General features: G+C 38.6%; 1 protein-coding gene across 2 annotated transcripts in view; it reads left to right on the top strand.

Annotated features, from left to right (window-relative positions):
• ACVR2A (activin A receptor type 2A) overlaps positions 1-20459 on the top strand; it is a 60768-nt gene extending 40309 nt beyond the window's left edge. Inside the window, exons 6-13 of one of the 2 annotated variants that reach the window (XM_063116571.1) lie at positions 801-824; positions 5661-5804; positions 6846-6989; positions 7658-7803; positions 9357-9471; positions 10667-10805; positions 12357-12487; positions 16496-20459. In XM_063116571.1, coding sequence (XP_062972641.1) covers positions 801-824; positions 5661-5804; positions 6846-6989; positions 7658-7803; positions 9357-9471; positions 10667-10805; positions 12357-12487; positions 16496-16690 — 1038 coding nt within the window. In that variant the 3' untranslated portion in view covers positions 16691-20459. The remainder of the gene's footprint in view (positions 1-800; positions 825-5660; positions 5805-6845; positions 6990-7657; positions 7804-9356; positions 9472-10666; positions 10806-12356; positions 12488-16495) is intronic. The other variant, XM_063116572.1, reaches the window with a different exon arrangement.
• The last annotated feature ends 749 nt before the right edge of the window (positions 20460-21208 follow it).

Below are 21208 nucleotides of genomic sequence, written 5' to 3'. Positions count from 1 at the left end.
AGAGCGGCGAGCCAAGAAGATGATCTTTGCGGCAGAGTGGTGAACAGAAAAACAAGTCTTCAGCTTGTTTTTTGTATTTTGTTTCACAGGTGTGTTAAAGTTTGTAGGTAGTATTAGATGATGCAATACTGCCCTCTGGTGTATTATAGAGACCTATAAAATTCTTCATGTATTCATGTTAGGAAAATTTGGAAAGCTCACAGGAACATCTATAAAATGAACAGTTTGAATTACTTCAAATGTAGTAATTCAGCATTCATACATTAAGATTTGGGTAACAGTTGCAGTATGTTTGGATTAATCTCGCAATGGTAATTTTTGGAAACATATCAGTTTGAACATTTAGTTACAAATACATTTAGTGTTGAATTCAGATGTTAGTCACGTGCAACTGGGCATCCTCACCCCAGTCCCTGAAAAGGCTACACAGAGAGTTGAGGACCCTGCTGAAACCTATAAGCTGTGGTGCAGGGGGATAACCAGAAATCAGGTGGAGGCACTTTTTATGGAAGGCAAGTCCTGGATCAAATCACATGTTTTTAAATATCGAAGTTACATTTGTGTCATACTAAAGTTATATTTTTGACTTTCAAAGACCACCAGCGGGGTGGCAGGGGGAAGGGGTTCAGTACAAAGCTTTTATTATGATTTTTTTTTAAAAAAAAAAATATAGACTTCCATTGTGGATCTTATCTATTAACTACTTAGCACTCTTTTCTATTATATTTCATAAGCTGTTCGTGTATCTAATTTGTACTATACAAAAGTAATTTCCTTTTGCTTGTGTTTTTCTTTACAAGCACGCCTTTCATATAATGATAGAGGTAAGATGCATTGTTTGTTTACAGTCATAGATTTGTGGAGTTGTAGACTATATGAGTGATATTGGGGTAATACTTGGACCAGACATTTATAAATGTTTGGACCAAAAAGCCACATACTGCTGTTCCAATGTACATCTACAAACTATCATTTCAGTGTTGCCAAACTATTTTGGCTACAGCCTGTGGTGTCACTAGTTGAGATACCCCAGTATCTAATATTGTGCCAAGTACAATTACTCAGGGTTGATATTTTCTCTTTTAGACTTTAGAATCAAATTTTGTATTGTCATGAATACTGACAATATTGTTACTAGATAAATGCAGTTTTTCTAAAGCATAATGTTGGCAGATTTTCATTTACTTTCTCCATGTTTCAGATAAAATCAGCATCTTAATTTGGAAGTAAAATTGAATTGTAAAGCATTTTATAGTGCCAATGGTTGGGATCCAAAGAGTAATTTTAGGCATGTATAAAGGGCTTGGACATGTTCTGTGAAATTGTTGGCATCTTTTCTTTGAACAGCCGACTCTCATGCCATGCCCCAATCTACTTTTGGAAGTCTCCTCAAGTTCAAATGTGGTGCGATATATGGCATGGTGGGCTGCTGTTGCCTTGGATATGTGGGATTAGTCAAGCAGTGCTTTGAATCTTGGGTACTGTAGTGTATAATACTTTCCCTATTATTTTATTAAATACATTGTTTCCATGTGTATTTTACATACGTAGCTATCACTATTGTGGGCTGGTGGGGATTAAATTAGTTTATACAACATTATATTTTTCCATCCATTTAGTTGAAACTTTTCTCTAAAAGTTAACCTGAAGACAGAGACATTAAATGTTTTTCTTTTATAAAAGATCAGAACTTTCCAGAATCCAAAATTATTGATTTCATCCTCATTGACTTATTAATACATGTGTTATTCCTTGTTTTAGTGAGGATTTACTAGTTAGCTGTTACTCTTTTTTATAGCTACTACATGTTGTCAATTTTTACGTATCCTATAACTGGGAGCATTTGTTAAAAAAAAAAATCTCTAGATAACTCATTTCTTAGATAATGTAAAGTAAATGCAACCAGTAGTTTAAATATGACCAAGTTTTTTTCATAAATACTACTGCATAAAGGAAAGACTCGAACTGGTTCACTTAGTTAAGTTTTAAAACAGTTCTGTAATAGAATCCTATAATTAAATGGTTGCATTTTTGTATCCTTAAACACAGTGGCTATTATTGATAGGTGAAGAAATGGTAACTCAGTAAATTAAGGTCTCATCAAATTTTCAGTTGTTTGCATCTGATGTGCTATTTTGCAAAGAAAAGACTTAGAAATTGGATGGAACACACACAAATGCCACATCTACTGCTTCCCGTACAGCCCCCCCCCCAAAAAAAACCAACTCCATTTGTGCTCTGGAGGGTCCTCCAACCCTCTGGAACAAGTCTGCAGTGCATGCAGCAGGGAGAGGGGGATTGAATCCACCAGCAATATCAGTTCTACAGGTGGGAGGACGCTGTCAGAACGTGTGTGTTCAGCATTCTTACATACTTGCATTAAGGATTATTGTTTGGTTGATATAGTGCTCTCCTCAGAGTAATATGAATTTTAAAAAGTCAGGATTCCTGCCCTGATGACCTTATTTAAATATTGACAATCAGATAGATAACAGGGGGAAGGGAGAGGCAAGCATAATGGCATGAACATTAAGAAATATAGTTGCATGTACTTAGCCTTCATTTTAGTTGGAGGTAAAAGACTAAATTTGGTAATTTTATGAAGTAAATAGTACTCTCCTAATAGTGCTTTTGTCTTCGTGATGGTCCTGCTCATGTTGCTGTTCAAAGACTAGTGTTCTAAAATGGGTGGGGAACCTCTTTCAGTCCAAAGGCCAAATTCAGTTTTGGAGAATTTCTCAGGAGCTGCATTCCAGTGGTGCGTGGGGCCAAAGTACTCTCCAAATACAAGCATATTATAGCTTACAGCTCTTGTTGCCAGAAATTAAGTCTTAGGAGAGGCATTTCAGCCTGCTAGAAAGGGGGGTGGGTATTGCAGAAAAGCTTGGAAATCACCAAATGACCAGTAAGACTGTGGAGTTATCTGGGGAACCCAGGAGGGCAGGATTTCATTTCCGGCTCATAGGTTCTAAAATATCTACAAATTATATTTTTGTATCTTGTTTTGAATGTACAGTAGTCCATGCAATGGTAACTTCCCAGTTAGACTACAGCAATGCACTACTCGCAGGACTGCCCTTGAAGAATAGGATGCTCACTGGAACATCCTATAAAAACCATATGACACCTGTCTTAAAATAATTGCATTGGCTGCATATACTTTTTTGGGCAGAATTCAAGGTGTTGGCAAAGATATTTAAAGCCCTAAACATCTTGGGACCTTGGTACTTGATGTAGCAACTCTCCCTACAGTATATATGACTACCCAAGATTTGAGATCTGTAGGAGGAACTATCCTCTGTGTCCCACCAACATGAGAAATACATTAATTTGGGTCATGGGAAAGGGCTTTCTCTGTGGTGGCACCTTAGTTGCGGAATGCCCTTCCCTTGGAGACTTGACTGGTGCCAACGCTGACTTCATTTTGGCACCAAGTTAAAACAGCATTTTATTAAAGCCTTTGAAGGCTAAATTCTCCAAGGTTGCACGTTATAATTGTTTTTAATTGTTCTTATTGCTTTTAAATTTTTCTACTGGTTTTAGTTTGTCAATGATTTAATACATTTTTAGTTGTGTATATTTATTGTTTTACATTGTTCTGATTTTATCTGTATGCCGCCCTGAGATCCCAGTGATATGGTGTGAGATACAAATGTTTTAATAAATACATAATTGGGTGGAATTTTGGGTGGTTTTAAGAAATTTCTTCCAATATGTATTATTATGATTTTATTTTATTTACTTATTTAAAACATTTATAGCCCGCCCTATATCAATAAAATCTCAGGGCGGCGTACAGATGATGGGTTTAGTAGGACAGCTGAGTGATTGTCTCGTGAAAACCTTAAACACGCTGTAGCTGCAAACTGAATTTGAAGGATTTTCAAAAGCCATCAAGTTTAAGTGAAATTGGGATGTTTTATAAATAAACCTTGCTCTTTCCATAAATAAAGGGAGTTACTGGGGTCTATTAACCTGCAAAACAAGCAAAAAACACACATAATCCAAGATAGAAATCCATCCTGTTTTTATAGTATAAAATATTGCCTACAGCTTAACACTGAAATGACTGTGAAAGAATTTAGACTTCATAGTTTTATTTCTACTTTAAGCGCATGAAGAATACTAGTATACTTGTGTAGAGTGGGCTTTTCCCATCATGAAAGAGATGACGTGTGCATGATCATAGTACAGTGGGGGGGCACATCTGCCTTGCTAAGCCCCTCCCCCTGTTTCAGGAACATGGGTGGTATAAAAATGAAGGAAGGCTGGGTGGGAGTGGAGCAGAACAAAGTCATCTGGTTTTCTTGAGCTTTAGAGGGAAACCAATGACAAGCAATTGTTTACTAGGGAGAAAGGCTAAGGGAGGCAGGAAGTGGGCATGCCTGAAAAGCTACATATAGAAGGAAGGGGGTCAGTGCAGAAAGAAGCTCTGTTGGCCCTGTTCAGTCAGAGAGAGGGAAAGGAAAATTTGAATTACCCCATTACCTTTGGTGGAGTCCCCTTCCATGTAATCAGTAAAGAAATAAATTCAGGTAACATTTATGTTGTCTACACATTGGAAATGTGCAACATGAGGAGTCTGTATAGATGAACAAATTGCTGATGGTAACCCCTCTCAGCATGGGATAGCTTGGTTGCTTGCATTTTGCCAAGGGGTAAGGAGAATTTTACCACTTAACTGGTGCAGATTTGAGGTTAAATGTGTTGTGAAGTCATAAGCATTGTCGATCAAGAATCCGTGTACAAAATGCTCTCCTATAAGAAGAAAATCTGAATGTACTTTTAGGTAGGAAATATCTAAATGAGAAGTATAAGCTTTTACAGTGTAACATTAAATGGTGTAGTTCATTTGCCTAAAAAAGCGGGGAGGGGATACCACTACCATCCTGCCCTGTCATTATAACTGGCAGCAGTAAATGCAAGCATACAATTACAAAACCTGATGTATACAAACTTACTGAGGCCTAAAGAAGGAGACCACATTATTATTATTATTATTATTATTATTATTATTATTATTATTATTACTACTACTACTACTACTACTACTACAACAACAATTATTTATTACATTTGTATACCGCCCCATAGCCGAAGCTCTCTGGGCAATTTACAATTTTTTTTAACAGTACTTCTCTTTATTCACAGTCTGGGCAAGAATCTAGGACATACTTGGTGCCTAATCTTTGGCTTCTGTTTATATGGAAGGGATCTTTTCACAAATGAATATATGCTGCAGAAAGCTGCAGTCCTTCAGTAACTATCTGGTTTTTTTAATAGATCATTAATGGTAATTAAACATGTAAACACAATTGAAAGAAATTTAAGCGTAAATGTAATTTTTCATTGCCTTCATTTAAGTGGAACTTGCATACCTAATGTTCTCTCTCTGCATCTATATACACAATTGTCTGTTGGAATTTTACACTCAAGTAATTGTTGAAGTTACTCGTTTTATTTTTGCCGACAAGAATGTGAAACGTGCTAATACATTCTTGATACAGCTTGAGATTATAGTGTTTGTCTTCTGCTACTAAGTTTTATTGGCAGAGCTTGGCCCCCAAAGGTATATTTTCCCCTTCTTTATACAGGTTGATTAGTATGGGGGCAAAAAACACCAACAACCCTGGAGCCTAATTAATGTTATCTGTTTCTAGGATCCCGGACCACCACCTCCATCACCACTGATGGGCCTAAAGCCTCTGCAGTTACTAGAGATCAAAGCTAGGGGAAGATTTGGCTGTGTCTGGAAAGCTCAGTTATTAAATGAAAATGTAGCTGTGAAAATATTCCCAATCCAGGTATATAAACACCTTTAAGTCTTTTTTTGCTGATAATTACAACTTCATTAAGAATTGTTATAGATGCAAGCTAGAAAGCATTTAATTCTACTTCTTTTCAAAATCTTGTAAGTAAAAAATACCAGAGTTTTAAAAACAAACGAGAAACAAAACATCTCCGTTAATGAGCACTGTTCATATAAAGGGGAAGTGATATTGAACTATATATTGCTATTGTTAAACTTACCGCACAAAACATGGGTGCTCAGGTTTTTTGGGGGGGAGGCATGGGTATGCTTGTAATTTTGAGGGCTGTGAACACTGTCATAAAATTGCTGCCATGGGAGGTGTGTCCATTCACAAAATGGCTATGATGGGGGTAGCCAATTACAAAAGTCCCATATCATGTCACAGAAGGCAAAAGACAAGTAATTTCCTAAGAACCTGAGTTCAAGGCAGTGGTGGGGTCTGAATCCCAAACCATTAAAATACTGTTTTGAACTCCTAAGTTTCTGCTCCTAACAGAACACCCAACTTACATAAGGCAATCCAATTAATTTCCCCAAATCACCTTAATTGCACCAAATTTAGTCTCCTAAAATAAAAGGATCATCCCCAAATTCATTACCCAAATCCATTCCTCTAATTAGCTCAGAATCCACTCATTTCCCCCTACAACCCAAAGTACTCTCTGCCAGTCAGCTGCTCCACAAATCTTTCTCCACCAACCAATCCCTGACAGAAGGTATTTTACTCTCCCCTAGGATTATATCTCACTGCCAATCTCTCTCTCTCTCTCTCTCTCTCTCTCTCTCTCTCTCTCACACACACACACACACACACACACACACGCCTAGCAAGGGCTTCTTTGTTGTTGAGGGAGGTGCCATAGAAAGTTTCTAAGCCCAGAGAAATCCTAGGAAAACAAAGAGGATGCATGGCTGGAGCTTTGCTTTGCAGAATGCCGAGCTTTGCCATTGCTTGTCATGAAAGTGCAGAAGTTGGTTGTTGTTGTTGTTTTAAAAAAGATTTAATATAATAACATGCTTATTCTTGTTTTAGGACAAACAGTCATGGCAAAATGAATATGAAATATACAGCTTGCCTGGAATGAAGCATGAAAACCTATTACAATTTATTGGTGCTGAGAAACGAGGCACAAACATTGATGTCGATTTATGGCTAATTACAGCATTTCATGAAAAGGTATTTGTTATTTCTCATTTTAAGTCATACAATTTTCATAACTGTAGTCACCCCTTCTCCCTTTACCTTTAATGTTATTTTTAGTTCTGCTTTAGACATTGAAACCTGTCTCTGCGTTTCCATTGAGTTTTTACCTGAAATGTGTGTGCTATTGACCCAGTTCACATGATTAAGCAATCCATGGTTTGTTAACTGTGGGATGTTTGGGAGCACACAGTTATGCCTGCTCCCACCCACTCGCCCATTTCTGCTTTGCTAAACAACAGAGGAACACAAATTTCTAGTTGATTACAAAAGCAGACTCTTGTGTAAGTTTTTGCCTGACAGAATAAATCTGAAAGAATTGGACTGAGAATGAGTTTAGGATAATTTCCTACATGGCTAATATGTCATGCCCAGCTAACACTTATCCGTACTGCTTCATGCAGAATAGATTTGCAGCAGTATCGTTCTCCAGGTGCATGTGTGGGATTGTAGGTAGTGAACAAGGAGGAATCTGTGCTAAGAGATCTGTATGTACATTGCAGAGATTTAAATTCGGGAGTGCATTTTTTGGAAGCTAGTTTTTTATTAGTATTATTATTTGTATCTTGTTGAACTCAATTTGGGAGGAGAAAGGATGCTGAACACACTTTAAGAGGAAATACGTATTTTTTCTAATTGCTCAGGGTTCGCTTACTGACTTCCTGAAGGCTAATGTAGTGTCATGGAATGAACTATGTCACATTGCTGAAACTATGGCTAGAGGTTTGGCGTATCTTCATGAAGACATCCCTGGGCTAAAAGATGGGCATAAGCCAGCTATATCCCATAGGTATGATTTTTCCACATATTCCCTGAGCTGTCATTACACTTTAAATGTTGAGAGGATATATTATATTTCAGAGTAATAGTTAATGCATCTTCTGTAATAGTATGACTGCAAGAAACATATAATGGCCTGGGTCCAGAGTTAGTCCTCCATGAACAGGAGAGCTTCTGTTGATGGAGAGAACAGGAATCCAGTGGAGGCTCCCTGCTGAAGGAAGGGGGTGCGGAGGTGATAGTTGCCAATACCCCCTCCTCCCTGCAGACCCCCGTGCCATGTCACATGCCCTTCAGAGGTACCCCCAATCATCCAGAGCAGCTTTTTTAGGGAGCTGCAGGAGAAAGGGGGTAATCAATAAAAATTAGCTCAGCTCAGTCAGCCCTGGATTAAACTTTAAGCAATATAAACACGTGCTTAGGGCACCAAGGGAAGGGGGCACCACAGAGTACCAGTACCATAGCTGTAGCCATCTAATTTTAAGGAATTCCAGATTCATTGAAAGGGCCTAGCGGCACATTCTAAGAAATTTTTGCATTTGCATTTTCCCCCTTATAACAGTTTTATTAAAAAATGCATAAAACAGTGATGAAAATTTGAATTTTTTTTTCTGTTGCCCTAGTTATAAGTAAGTAATTGATTTATATTTCTTGCTGCTATTTAGTGTTAAATAAATATAAAAACAGTTTAGATTTACTATAGTTGTGTGTTCTGGCGTGGGGGATGGCCTTGAAGAAAACGGAGTTTTTAATGTCTTATTTCACCTTCAGCACTTATTGAGCCTTAATGTCTTGCCAGCTAAGCAATGGAAGGGCCAAGGGGGCACCATTATTGGGCTGTGTTTAGGGCATCAGCTGACCTTAATCTGCCCCTGAGCTCAGTGCAGAATCAGAACTCCACTGAATGTAAATCTGGTCCATCCCAAAGTTTAAAATTATGGAGAACAACTTGACAATGTGTTACATTTAACTCGTAATATGCCAATTACTATATGTCAGTTCCACAGTTTTCATTATTCATTTCATTACCATCCCATAGCCGAAGCTCTCTGGGTGGTTCACAGACATTAAAAACCATTAAAAAAATGTTAACCTAAAGTATAAAACCATTACAGGACCTGATAAAAAAGACCCATTATATGCTGCCAAATGCCTGAAAGAAGAGGCATAAAAGCAGTGGCATAATACATTACAAGCACCGGTGGCATTAAGTGGCAAGAAAGATTGTTCTCTTCTGCCCCACTATTTCATTCTTCATAGACGAATGGAGGAGACAGTTTGACACACTTCCGATTGGGATTTTACAACTTACAAACAGTAACTTGTACCTTCTGTAAAAGACCAGCACAAAGCAAACACTGTTCTCTTTATTTCATGAGTTCTTTGCACATGGTACAGAACTTAGTGAATGAGAAGGGTCAGTGGTAATAAAAAAGAGGCCTGTCTATATTTGTGGACCCTTGATTATAAGTACTGCATAAATCCAAGCTGAGGTTTAATCACGTTCAGACATTATTCTGTTCTGTAGGGCTTTTTAACCTTGGTTCTTTATTTTTTTTCAAGGGACATCAAAAGCAAGAATGTGTTGTTGAAAAACAATCTTACAGCTTGTATTGCTGACTTTGGCCTTGCTTTAAAATTTGAGGCTGGGAAGTCGGCAGGTGATACCCATGGTCAGGTAAGTTTGTGGTCAAAAGAAAATTCTTATACTTTCTCTGAATAAATTGCCAGCTTCTCTCTGTCTCTCTCTTTTATACATGACCATATCTGGAAGACTTTCTTGTAAAAGCGTTTGCTGTAAAATTCAGAATAGGTATATCAGACGAGTTTTAAATGGTTTCACTTGATAAAGACATGTGTTTAACTGTAACTAGCTCTTTGAGTGGTCAGTGGGGAAGGAGGCAGTGTGTATGACTGTAGATTACTACTCGGAAAAACTTCACATTATCAGCCTGTTCAGTCCCAGATGTGCAAGAGTAACAAGGTTATCACTTGAAGGTGGGAGGGGGCATATCACCAAAAGGTTATGTGACACTCTATAGGCTAAGAATACTACTTTGCGTCCTCGGTATTAGGCCTTGTACAGGCCCATGGGCCGGGGGGGGGGGGGCGGGTAGAAAAAGTGAAAGTAACGGAAGTGTTGGAGTGAGGCTGTGGAGAGACTGGAGTTGGTGTGGTTGTCAGGCCAGAAGCTCAGCAGCTTAACAAGAGACAAGGAACACCCAATAAGCAAGGGCTGCAAAGCAGGCCATTGAGGAAGTGAGCCTTTAGGAAGGATAAGCATACACAAATGTTCCAGGAAGGACAAAGGAGAGGCCTTTCATAAATTAAAGCAATGAAGAGACTTTGGATGCTGGGTAGGAAATGAGAGAGGTGATACAAGGACCCTTCAAGTTTGCTTCCGGATGTGATAAGAGTTCCTTTCTTCTTAGAAGTGCATAGAAGCGTCCAGCGGTTTGAGACAAATCTAAACCAGAAATCCTGTGTAACTTGTATAGGATCCTTGGCATTAGAGACTACCATGGTAATCAAAGCCTGGAGTGCACATCTCCCTGTGTGAGCTAGACTATTCTTGCCAAAAGTTCTCATTCCTCTTACCACTTCGAAAGAATACTGGGAGCTACTGAAGCTATTTGCTTCAAAAGATTTTCAATGTTCTTTTAATAAGCAATATACTGAAGAGAGTCTACATTTAAAAAAAAAACAGTATTGAATGCATTTTTGGGTTAGGTAGTGAGCTATGTCAAAGTAAATTGTAAGGCTCCAAACATTAAGTGCTAAATGGTTTTGGTTATAATGGCAATTAGACTTTATTTCTTTAGAACACATACTGAAGGTGGTAACTTAACATCTAGTGGTTTATTTGTTTTAAGGTTGGCACCCGAAGATACATGGCTCCAGAAGTGTTAGAAGGTGCTATAAACTTCCAAAGGGATGCATTTTTGAGAATAGACATGTATGCCATGGGTCTAGTCCTTTGGGAACTAGCATCACGATGTACTGCATCAGATGGTAAGTAAAACACAAATGTTTAAATATTTATTTACAATTTATTTATTTACAATATTTATATACCGCTCTCCATTGAACATTTTGGAGTGGTGTACAAGATAAAATAAAAACAGAATAAAACACTATAAAATAGATTTTAAAAGAAGAAAAATGTACTGTGAACCGTGGCTGGTCATTAAGGAAAGGCTTCCTGGAATAATTATGTTTTCAGGAGGCGCCGAAAGGAATACAAAATTGGTGCCTGCCTGACCTCCAGAGGCAGGGAATATTTGGGGGGAATATTCCAAGTTTAGATTAAATCAACAAAACTAAATTTCCAATAAAGAGGGTTGTAACATTGTTATAGTGCAGAGACTTGTTTTGTTAGCAGCTATGACTATTTACAGATAGCAATGCTGATATGTACCTAGATGCACAAACTGTACATAAACTCTTTACTGTACAAGCACCGTACAGCACTGAACAGCCTTCCCCAACCTTGTCCCCTCCAGATGTTTTAGACTTCAGTTCTCCATCAGCCCCAGCCAGCATAGCCTGTGGCCAGGATCCTGGGCATTTCAAGTCACTTATTTGTGAGCAGTAAATGGTTTAATCCAGTCCTATTATTGAAATGGACTCCATCATGGTGTAGTCTGCTATGCCTTCTCGTTTTATAGAGTTTCACCAAGCCGCCAGGGTGGGTAGGTGGGAAAAAAGCTTACATATATTACAAAAGGCAGGGTGAAGCAAGAGGCATCACTATACAGCCTGGAAACAAAACATGTTATCCAAAGACTATTTTGAAAATACCTTGCAAAAGCAGGATATGTAGGTGGTCATCCATTTGTTAAAATGGATATTTGAACAGGTGTGAATTAACGTTGAATGACCCTTGATCCTTCAACTGCAGCAGCATGAACTGGCCAAAATATCAAGGTAAGTTCTGTCATCTGACTCCAACCATGAACATGCCTTGGGGTAGGGTAAGTTGTTACTCTGTATGGAAAACTCAGTTCACATTTGGCCTAGTATATTATGCTGATCAGTTTTCCATATAGAGAGAGCAAACAGGAGCTAACTTTATTTTTTGGTTACATTGTGGCCTGGGGTGTCAGTACACTATGTCCTAAAAACGAAAAATTGGACAACCACTAACCTTTTGAGATGCTGGCCTTTTAGTTTTCATATGCCAGATATGTATCTGGGGTATGGAAATTGCCCTATACCATGCTCAGTTACATTCCCACCTACAAGCACTTTGATAGGACACCTTGTTTTTGTCAATATTGTACTGATACTTGAAGCTCAACTGAATATTGAATCACAAACCACACCTGTAATGGGCTTGGTGAGACCTGGGCTTAGCCATTTTGGTTGGATTTTGACTTACCTGATTATAGAAGGCCGGGTTTAGCAGAAGCATCCCTTGAGCAGAATCCCATTCAACTGACTAAGCTCATTGGACAGCCATGGGCAAGTTGCTAACTTTCAGACTAATCTGCCCTGAGCAGCATGGAAAAAGGGTAGGATTTAAATGTGACTTATCAAACACTTTATTTGTTTTAAATGCAGGACCTGTGGATGAGTATATGCTGCCTTTTGAAGAAGAAGTGGGTCAGCATCCTTCACTTGAAGATATGCAAGAAGTTGTAGTACATAAAAAGAAGAGGCCTGTCTTGAGAGAGTGTTGGCAGAAGCATGCTGTAAGTAATATGATCAAATTTGCAGAGTAATATTGAAGCTTCCATTTGAAACCTAACTGACACTTAATCTTATTTTTTAAAACTTTTAAAAATATTTTAAAATCCTATGGAGACATTAACATTCAGGATAGCTGAATCCTTTAATTTTGGAGCATGGATTACAACAGTGTATTTGAAAAAGTTTAATGAACTTTTAAGGGTTTAATTAACTGCACTAACTTTTTGTTGGTCCTTTACCACTCCCATCAAGTGTCTGTTCTCAACTTCCCATTGCTTCCATTGGAATTGAAATTAATATGCCAGGTCCAGGGCTGGCATACTTTGCTAGGGAACAGGAGGGCACTGGATCCAAGCCTTTTCCCAGTCTGCTCTCAGCACTGCTCCCCCTTTGCCTTCTCTGAGTTGGAGCACTGATACCAGAAGAAAGGGCTGCAGAGGTTTCCACAGTTGTAATTGGGAAGCTTGCAGGGACAGTCTTCTTCCAGAGAGGACCAGTGGTGGCTGGTAGCCAGTCAGACTGGTGTGGGGAGCCAAAGATGATCAGTGGAGGCAGAGCTGTCGTTTGAATCCCACAGCCAACAACCCACTCCTTTCAATCTATATATTCTTCTTCCAGCAACAACACTCCTTCCAGAGAAGCAAGTGACTTTAACATCATGAGTGTGTGTATGGAGATTTCACACAACCATACAATATCATGCTGCTGCTAATAATGATGTCCTATGGAGATATCGTTAGGGCCAGATCAAGACTATGATGAGCTGCAGGGCTAGCTGTCTGTAGCTTTCTCCCTACTCTGCTCTCAGTATTGAACTCGCATCTGACACGCAGCCAATGATGTAGAAAAACAATGCAAAAATATTTTTCACTACATATGTAGTGTTCGCAGCTTGGGGGTGCTTCTGGATCCATCGCTCCGAATGACAGCCCTGATAGATGTGACAGCCAGGAGTGCCTACTATCAGCTTTGGCTGATACATCAGCTGCGCCCCTTCCTAGAGTCAGAAGACCTAAAGGCGGTAGTGCACGCGCTGGTAACTTTGAGGCTTGACTTCTGCAATCCGCCCTACATAGGGCTACCTTTGTGCCTAGTCCGGAAACTTGTTAGTCCAAAATATGGCAGCCAGGCTGGTCACTGGTACATCTAGGGGTGACCACATTACACCAGATTTAAATCTCTTCACTGGCTGCCAATTAGTTTCTGGGTGAAGTATAAAGTGTTGGTTATTACCTTTAAAGCCCTTACATGGTTTGGGTCCAGGCTACCTGCGGGATCGCCTTCTCCCGTACAATCCCGCCCCACACATTCAGGTCCTCTGGGAAGGATCTACTTCAGTCAACCAAAACTAGGTTGACGAGTATTACCCAGAGGACCTTCTCTTCTGCTGCTCCAAGACTGTGGAGTGGCCTGCAGGAGGAGATTTGTCTACTTGACAGTCCTTTAGCATTTAAAAAAGCGATAAAGGCTGATCTATTCCGGCAGGCCTATCCAGTGAAGTTTTAGAATGTTTTTAGAATCTTTTAATCATGTATGCTATGTTTTTAATCAGTTTTTAGTGTGTTTTATATTCAATGTTGTTCCCCGCCTCGATCCAAGTGGAGAGGCGGGTAAGAAATAAATGATGATGAAGAAGACGAAATCATCTTCCATGCTTTCCTGGAAGAAAAAATCTAATTTCTATGGTAGAGAACTCAAATAAAAACACGAACTTCCTCTTTTACAACATACAGACACAGAGAACATAAACACACATTGAACAGAAACATAGACTGACCCATTGCCTCATTCAGAGACACAATAGCCAAGCAGGACACACATTCATAAATAGCCAGTCCTGGCCCAAGACATTTTGCTGACTGAGAAGGACTAGCAAATGCCTCCTGTTTTTATAAACGGTCAGTCACTGATGCTCAACCTAACCTAACTCACAGGATTGTTCTGAGGGTAAAAATGGGGAGATCTTTAGCTTCTTGAGGAAAGGCAAAACATAAATACCCTATTTCTTCGATTCTAAGACACACTTTTTTCCCCATATAAATATCTCTAAAAATGGGGTGCGTCTTAGAATCGTGCCTTAGGTTTTTTTTCTGTCGGTGGTACTGAAATTAGTGTGCATCTTACAAATCGATGGCGTCTTACAATCGAAGAAATACGGTATTTCCCCAGTCTCAAAGTTGGCCATGAAGCTCACTTAGTGACTTTGGGCTGGTTACTGATTTTTAGCCTAAACTAAAAGGGTTGTGAGGATAAAATCGAGAGGAAGACTGCCACATAAGCTGCCTTGGGTTCCTTGCGGGAGGAAAATGATGGGATAGAAATGTAATATATTAAAACAAATAATTCTATACTGAGGGGTTAGGGTTAGGGTTAGGGTTAGGGTTAGGGTTAGGGAACACTGCATTATGTTCGCAATAAGCCTTTCTAGCATGAAAAATGGCCAGTAACAATGTACATTGCAGAAAAGGAAACTGAATCAAATGAATTTAAAATTATGAGTGCCTCTTTAAGAAGTGAAAGAGACTTTGTCACAAATACCTTAAAACTTGTTGATTTCAATAAGCCCGTTCTCCCCCCCCCCCCCCATGGCTGGGGGAGGAGGCGGATTTCCGAGTGGGAAAGACCTGGCATGGAGCGTGGGCGGGGCCAAGCCTATGAGGGCAGGCCCCACAGAAGCCCTGGTCTCTTTCCCCTTTCTGGCTCCGAAGCAGCAGCATCATCTTCAGAGCGAACAGACAACCAGGCCAGCCTGCAGGTGGGGACAGGAGAGCGTCGGGGGCATCGAGAGCAGCTGGGAGTCCGTTTTGGCCGTGTCCTGTCCCTGTCCTCCTTTCCCTTCCAGCGGGCTGGACTGTACACGCCGGGAGCAGCATTGAGGCTTCTTCCTTATCATTGTTGGTCTTTCTGTGTAGTGATTGCCTTTAAAGAGCCTGGAAGAATGATACAAATAGTATGACGTATTTTCTGTAATACATCCGATGTTAAAATGATTTTAAAAAAAGTAGTTCTACTGGAGTTTAAAAAACATAACTTGTTTGCCAGAATGCTTCTTGAGTGAAAACTAGTTTTCTATGTTTTCATTGCAAGTTGCTATTTCTTTTAGAATGCATATTTTTTTTAACATGGGAGAGGGCCTTCTCGGTGGCTGCTCCAGTGCTCTGGAACTCTCTTCCCGGGGAAGCTAGGCTGGCTCCCTCCTTGATGGGCTTTCGGAAGCAGGCTAAAACTTTTTTGTTCCAGCAGGCCTTTGAAGAATAATCTGTCCCTCCATCTATGTTAATGTCTTATAATTTTGTTGTGTATTTTAAACATTTATGGGTTCCCCCCCCCCCCCATGTATGTTTTAAACTTTGTAAGGCCGCCTTGAGGCCCAGCATTGGGCAAAAGGCGGGATAGAAATAAATATAATAATCATCATTTATTTTACAATAAAAACAAACTTGAAAAATATTAAACAGAATAGCATTGCATCCTAGCAAGGAAGGTGCTTTAAAGCCTCAGACATTTGAGGAAAAACTCTATGAATATCCATTTTTGACAAGATTGTGGAAGAAATGCAAAACTGTACCTCAGTCTCCAGGCAAGGAGCTGCACAAGACCACCTTTTGTTGAAAAATCAATTTTCTGAATTTCTATTGAGGTAACTTCTAAGGGTGGAGCCCAGACTTCTCTGTTGACTTCAGTGAGGTGTTTCTTCAGGTATGCAGGATCCCAGTCTTTTAGGGCTTGAAAAGTAATAACCAGCAACTTGAGTTGGGCTTATGGGTGCACTTGTAGCCAGTACAGAGAGCAAGAATAGGGATAATATGCTCTCAGCAACCTGTCCTACTGCAATGCTGAAGCTACTGAGCCTTCTTGAGAGTGTAAAGTGAATAAATATTACACTGTTGACAGTTATTTTAGATCAAATATTGAACTTGTCCATACTTGTTTTCACTGATTTTTTGTTTTTGTCTTTTTGCATTTAATATAATTTGGATTTGTTTACATTTCCGTATTTTTCTTTTTAGGGAATGGCAATGCTCTGTGAAACAATAGAGGAGTGTTGGGATCATGATGCAGAAGCTAGATTATCAGCAGGCTGTGTAGAAGAACGGATTATTCAGATGCAAAGACTAACAAACATTATAACAACAGAAGACATTGTGACTGTTGTCACTATGGTGACAAATGTGGACTTTCCTCCCAAAGAATCCAGTCTATGATAGCTGCACTGGTCACACATCTTGACCAATAAGACTCTGTGAACTGGAGCTGCTAAGCTAATGGGCCTGTTTCTGGTCAACATTTTTCTGCTTGAAACGTGGAATGGTAAGTCTGCCTTCGGAGTGTCAGTAGGAAGACGCCTCATTGCCCTACACCAGACATGGATCCAGGAGACTTACTGCATTCCTTGCATATGCCTGAAGGACATGGGACTGAGAAAATGACAAAATTATGTCAACAAACTTATTAAAAGAACATGGACCTATCCTGGCTACTCAAACATTTTAAAAGCTGACATTGTATTTCTTAACATGTCAGACTAAGACTAATTCCTTAAAATGAACTACTGCTATTTTTTTTAAATCAAACATTTCATTTCAGATTTAAGAAAAAAAGGGTAACTTGTTTTTATTGCATTTGCTGTTGTGTTTATATAAATGACTATTGTAATGCCAATATGACACAGCTTGTGAATGTTTAGTGTGCTGCTGTTCTATGTAATCAAAGTGGGATCTAGCAAAAAGGCTTCCAAGCATTACTTAACCTCCCTCAACAAGGTATACCTCAGTTCCACCTATGCTAAATTGTTGAATTGACAACACTAACAAAACTGAAATAATTGATCTAGATTTTGTACATGATGTGTTACAGATTCACAATGGTTTGTTTTTTAAAAAAGATGGTAAGCTGTGCTTCATGCCAACAGTCAGTGGCCATTCCTAAAATGGTGTATTAGTCATTTCTTGTTCTAGCTTGTGTATAAAATGTATTGTGTGTTAAATGGCAAACTTCCCCAATTTTTAGTTTAAAGCTTTATTTTACCTCCAGTTCCCAAAATATTGCATACATTTATTTGACTAACTATTTAGGTTTGCAGTGTCTGGTGGTAATTTGAAAACTTAAGCATGACTTTTTTTGAAAAAAAATGAGCTACGGCACTGGAAAGCTCTTGACTTTAATTCTTTTGAAAGAAGCTTTTTCGAATTTTATATTTGTTAATGTTCTGACTAGTGTATTTTATTTCACTAAGCAGGATTCAGTGGGTTGGATTCCGATTTAAGTGTTAGTAACCGGGCTGGCAGAAGCAGACTTCCTGCTCTTTCCTCCTCTCAGCAGCCTTTCCAGCTTTCTGCAAATGCGACACAGATGGCGTTTGACCATCTGTGTAGCATTTGGGATAGGGTTGGGGTGGGGTGGAGTATCATTGCATGTGATTAAACTTGGATCCAGCCCAGTTCCCACTGTGTCAGGATCCCCTCAGGAAGCTTCATTACCCAGAACTCCTCACCTTCATGCGTTGCCTTTTACAGCTTCACAACACTTGATTTTTGGTATTGACTTGTCAGAGTAATATTTGTTTGTGATGCATAGGTTTACCTATGGTCACCAAAAAATACAGCTACACACTACTTTTTAAAAACATGCTTACCATCAGATATGCAATTATTTCTGTAGAGATAATAATGTAGCACAGTCTAGCAAAAAAGCCCTACAACTTTAAATTTAAACTACTGTATTCAAGAGCATCTTTATAGGCATTTAAGATGTTGAGCCTTACGATATAAAAAAATATCCTAGGAAAAAGGGCAGTAAGTAGACAGGTGCCAAAGTACTTTTGAAAAGTAATAACACTACAGTTATTTGATCAGCTACATGTATACAGGCCAAAGTCAGTTCATGCTCTAAAACTAAGTACTGAACCAATAGTAGCCAGTATTATCAGATTCTGGTCAGGTCATTTTTTAATCATGCATTAGACTTATAAATATTTTTTTTATGTCAATCAGTTGTTCACTGTGAATATTCTCTTCTAAACAGTTATTTATTAAACCACACTGTTTTCTTATGTACTGATCTCTGGGAACAAAGAGGAATTATTTATAAACAAGTTTCTGGTCACCAAACTTGAAAACAGGGAGAAGGGTAATAGCAGAGTTGTTTGTAACTGGCATACCATGCAAAGATTACTGTATTGCCTTATGGTTTTGTGGTAGACCGAAGAACCCCGTGCCCAACTGGGTTACGGATACTGTTGGACACAATTTGTTCATTTTGTTTGGTGACAAATATAGGGGGACTGTTTCTTCAATTGTATTTTTGAATTAAGGATTATTTGCTTGCTACTAATTTTAGGGCTTGATATAGTGATCCTAACTCAAGAAGTCATGCGTAAAAAAGATCTGAATGGTTGATATGTCTTGTTTCTCCTCAAAATGATAGTGTTTATACTAAGAAAATGTAGAAACTATCAGTGGTCATCTAAAAACATGTAAATATAAGAACCATTGAAAAGCTATGTTTGTCTTGGGAAATTACCCCCAAATTTTCATAGAGCAGCTTTCTATCAAACACAGACTTCCACCAATATGACCTGAGCCAGGTAGGAAATTTTTTCTTGTGTATTTTGCTAATATGTTTCTGATTCCAGGTCACATAGAGAAAATCATCAAAACTGACAATCAGAGTAATGTCTCATATTATTTAATGCCTTTCAAAATCCCCTAAATAACTAGTTCAAAAATTTTAACAAGAATGATACCACAGGTCGGAAAACTTTGGTAGAATCTGTAAAATTGCTAAAATTTACCAAACTGTTTTGATCCATATTTACAATAATATCTTGCAGGGAATCTCAACATCTTTGTTTCTGACTTACACAGAAAACGTAGAGGTGGGCAAGGTTGTTGGTTTTTTCTTTAAAAAAAAAATGCTTAAGCCAAGACCTATAAATAAAAGCCAATGTTAAGTCTGAGCTAGGAAAGATGCTCTGCTTTCTGGCAGATATTGTGACAATTGTTGCTTTTTGTATTTGAATCATGCAGCTTGTATGGCCAGCTCTGGTGGTTCACCTTGTATCTTTGACTCGTGAAGAAAAGCTGGAGCTTTGACTCAAGCTTTCAGTTGTCTTTGGTTTGCCTGTGTCTACTTAGTTGGCTGCCATATAATTGCCACAGGATTAACAGAATAGCCAGTTTTGTGATCAACTGAAGTCTAAACCCTGCAATCCATTTTCAGTTTGTGTTAGATGCTAAGAACTTTATATCACACAATGCATGACTACTCTTTGTACAGTTGCTAAATATAACTTAGCATTTTGGAACAGATTGTGCCTCGTAATTGTTGGAGTTATTTGACCTAGCGTTCTCATTCATGGTGATATTCTGAAAATGAGTCTGGATTACAATACACAACTTTATACCTTCTTTGATAGCAAAATCCATGTGGAGTAGCTCTTGCATAACTAAGGTGTAATCAGATGTAGTAGTAATAAATATTATTCATACTACAGTTCTACAGAATAAATTGCTGATTGTAGTTTAACAAAGTGAGGTGACTGATTGGTTGACCTTTTTCCAGTTCTCTTTTTAACCTTTTTAACGCATTTTTATTAGGAATATTTGGTATAAGATACAGAAAGCTATGTACAGAATTATGAGCAAATGATAAAAATAGTATCCTTGTTGGAACACCATTTACCTCAAGATACTCAACCAGCAGTACTTTTTTTTTTTAATGCACACTCAGTCCATATAAGATGTTACCTCTCAAGATATTGGTACGCAATTATTTAGCTTTACTCGGTACTTGTCAGTGTTCTGGGCACAGGTTGTTGTACTACTGTCAAATTGCTCTTGCTATTTTTTGGCAAGTATTTAAAATAAAATAACCCCATCTTGGATAAAAGTGATTGTGAAATATTGTATAAATGTATGCTTTCTTTCCCTATTCCCACAGAAAGATGAATAAAAAATTAAGTGACTACTATGACTTGCATACTCTTATTTTCCAGCTTAGTTCTTCAAAATAAAATACTTCCAAGTTAACATATGCTATGCTTATGTTCCACTTAAAGGACGACACTAATCAGCCTGTACAGATCTTATTAAATTGACCGAAAAAGACCTAGTCTTGATGCGTATTGGTGTCCCAAAACAGGACTCACCTGCTGGCATACCACCTGATACTGGAGATTAAAATTAACATGACCAGTTGTCATTGATCGCGTTCTCCACCATGAATTTGTCTAATCTATGTTCATGGCTATAAGCAGACACCCCATTAACATGGAGAACATAACAGCCAGTTCTGTGGTTGCCAAGTGTAGCACAAAATCATATTGGCACTGAATGGTCCCTCTCAGGCTATTGTATTTGTCATACCCTTTATCTGCAAGAAATCCTTAGATTATATATCAAGAAATCACACTATCTCAGCTATTTTGTTGCTTGTGCTAATTCAATGAGAAAAAACTTGATAACTCCAAAAACCTACTGAAGTTAGCAATATGTAAGAGATGAATGGGCTCTCATTCTTGAGTCTTTTGGGTTTTAGTACAGCAATCATATACAAAGCCAATGTATGAGCAAGGGACTGACATGCCAAACAACCTTTTGCAAGCCACAATCCTGTGATTCTATCCAGATTTTTAGGCGTAACATGGGAACAATAAACTGGGCCTTATTCAAGCTAGGTAGTGCCTGCTCCAAGTTCAGTCTCAGGCCTAAACTATGACCTGT

This window comes from Elgaria multicarinata, chromosome 2 (genome assembly GCF_023053635.1).
Source record: "Elgaria multicarinata webbii isolate HBS135686 ecotype San Diego chromosome 2, rElgMul1.1.pri, whole genome shotgun sequence".
Taxonomy (NCBI): Eukaryota; Metazoa; Chordata; class Lepidosauria; order Squamata; family Anguidae; genus Elgaria; species Elgaria multicarinata.
The sequence above is the reverse complement of the archived record's forward strand: the minus strand, read 5'-3'. Positions and strand labels throughout refer to the sequence as shown.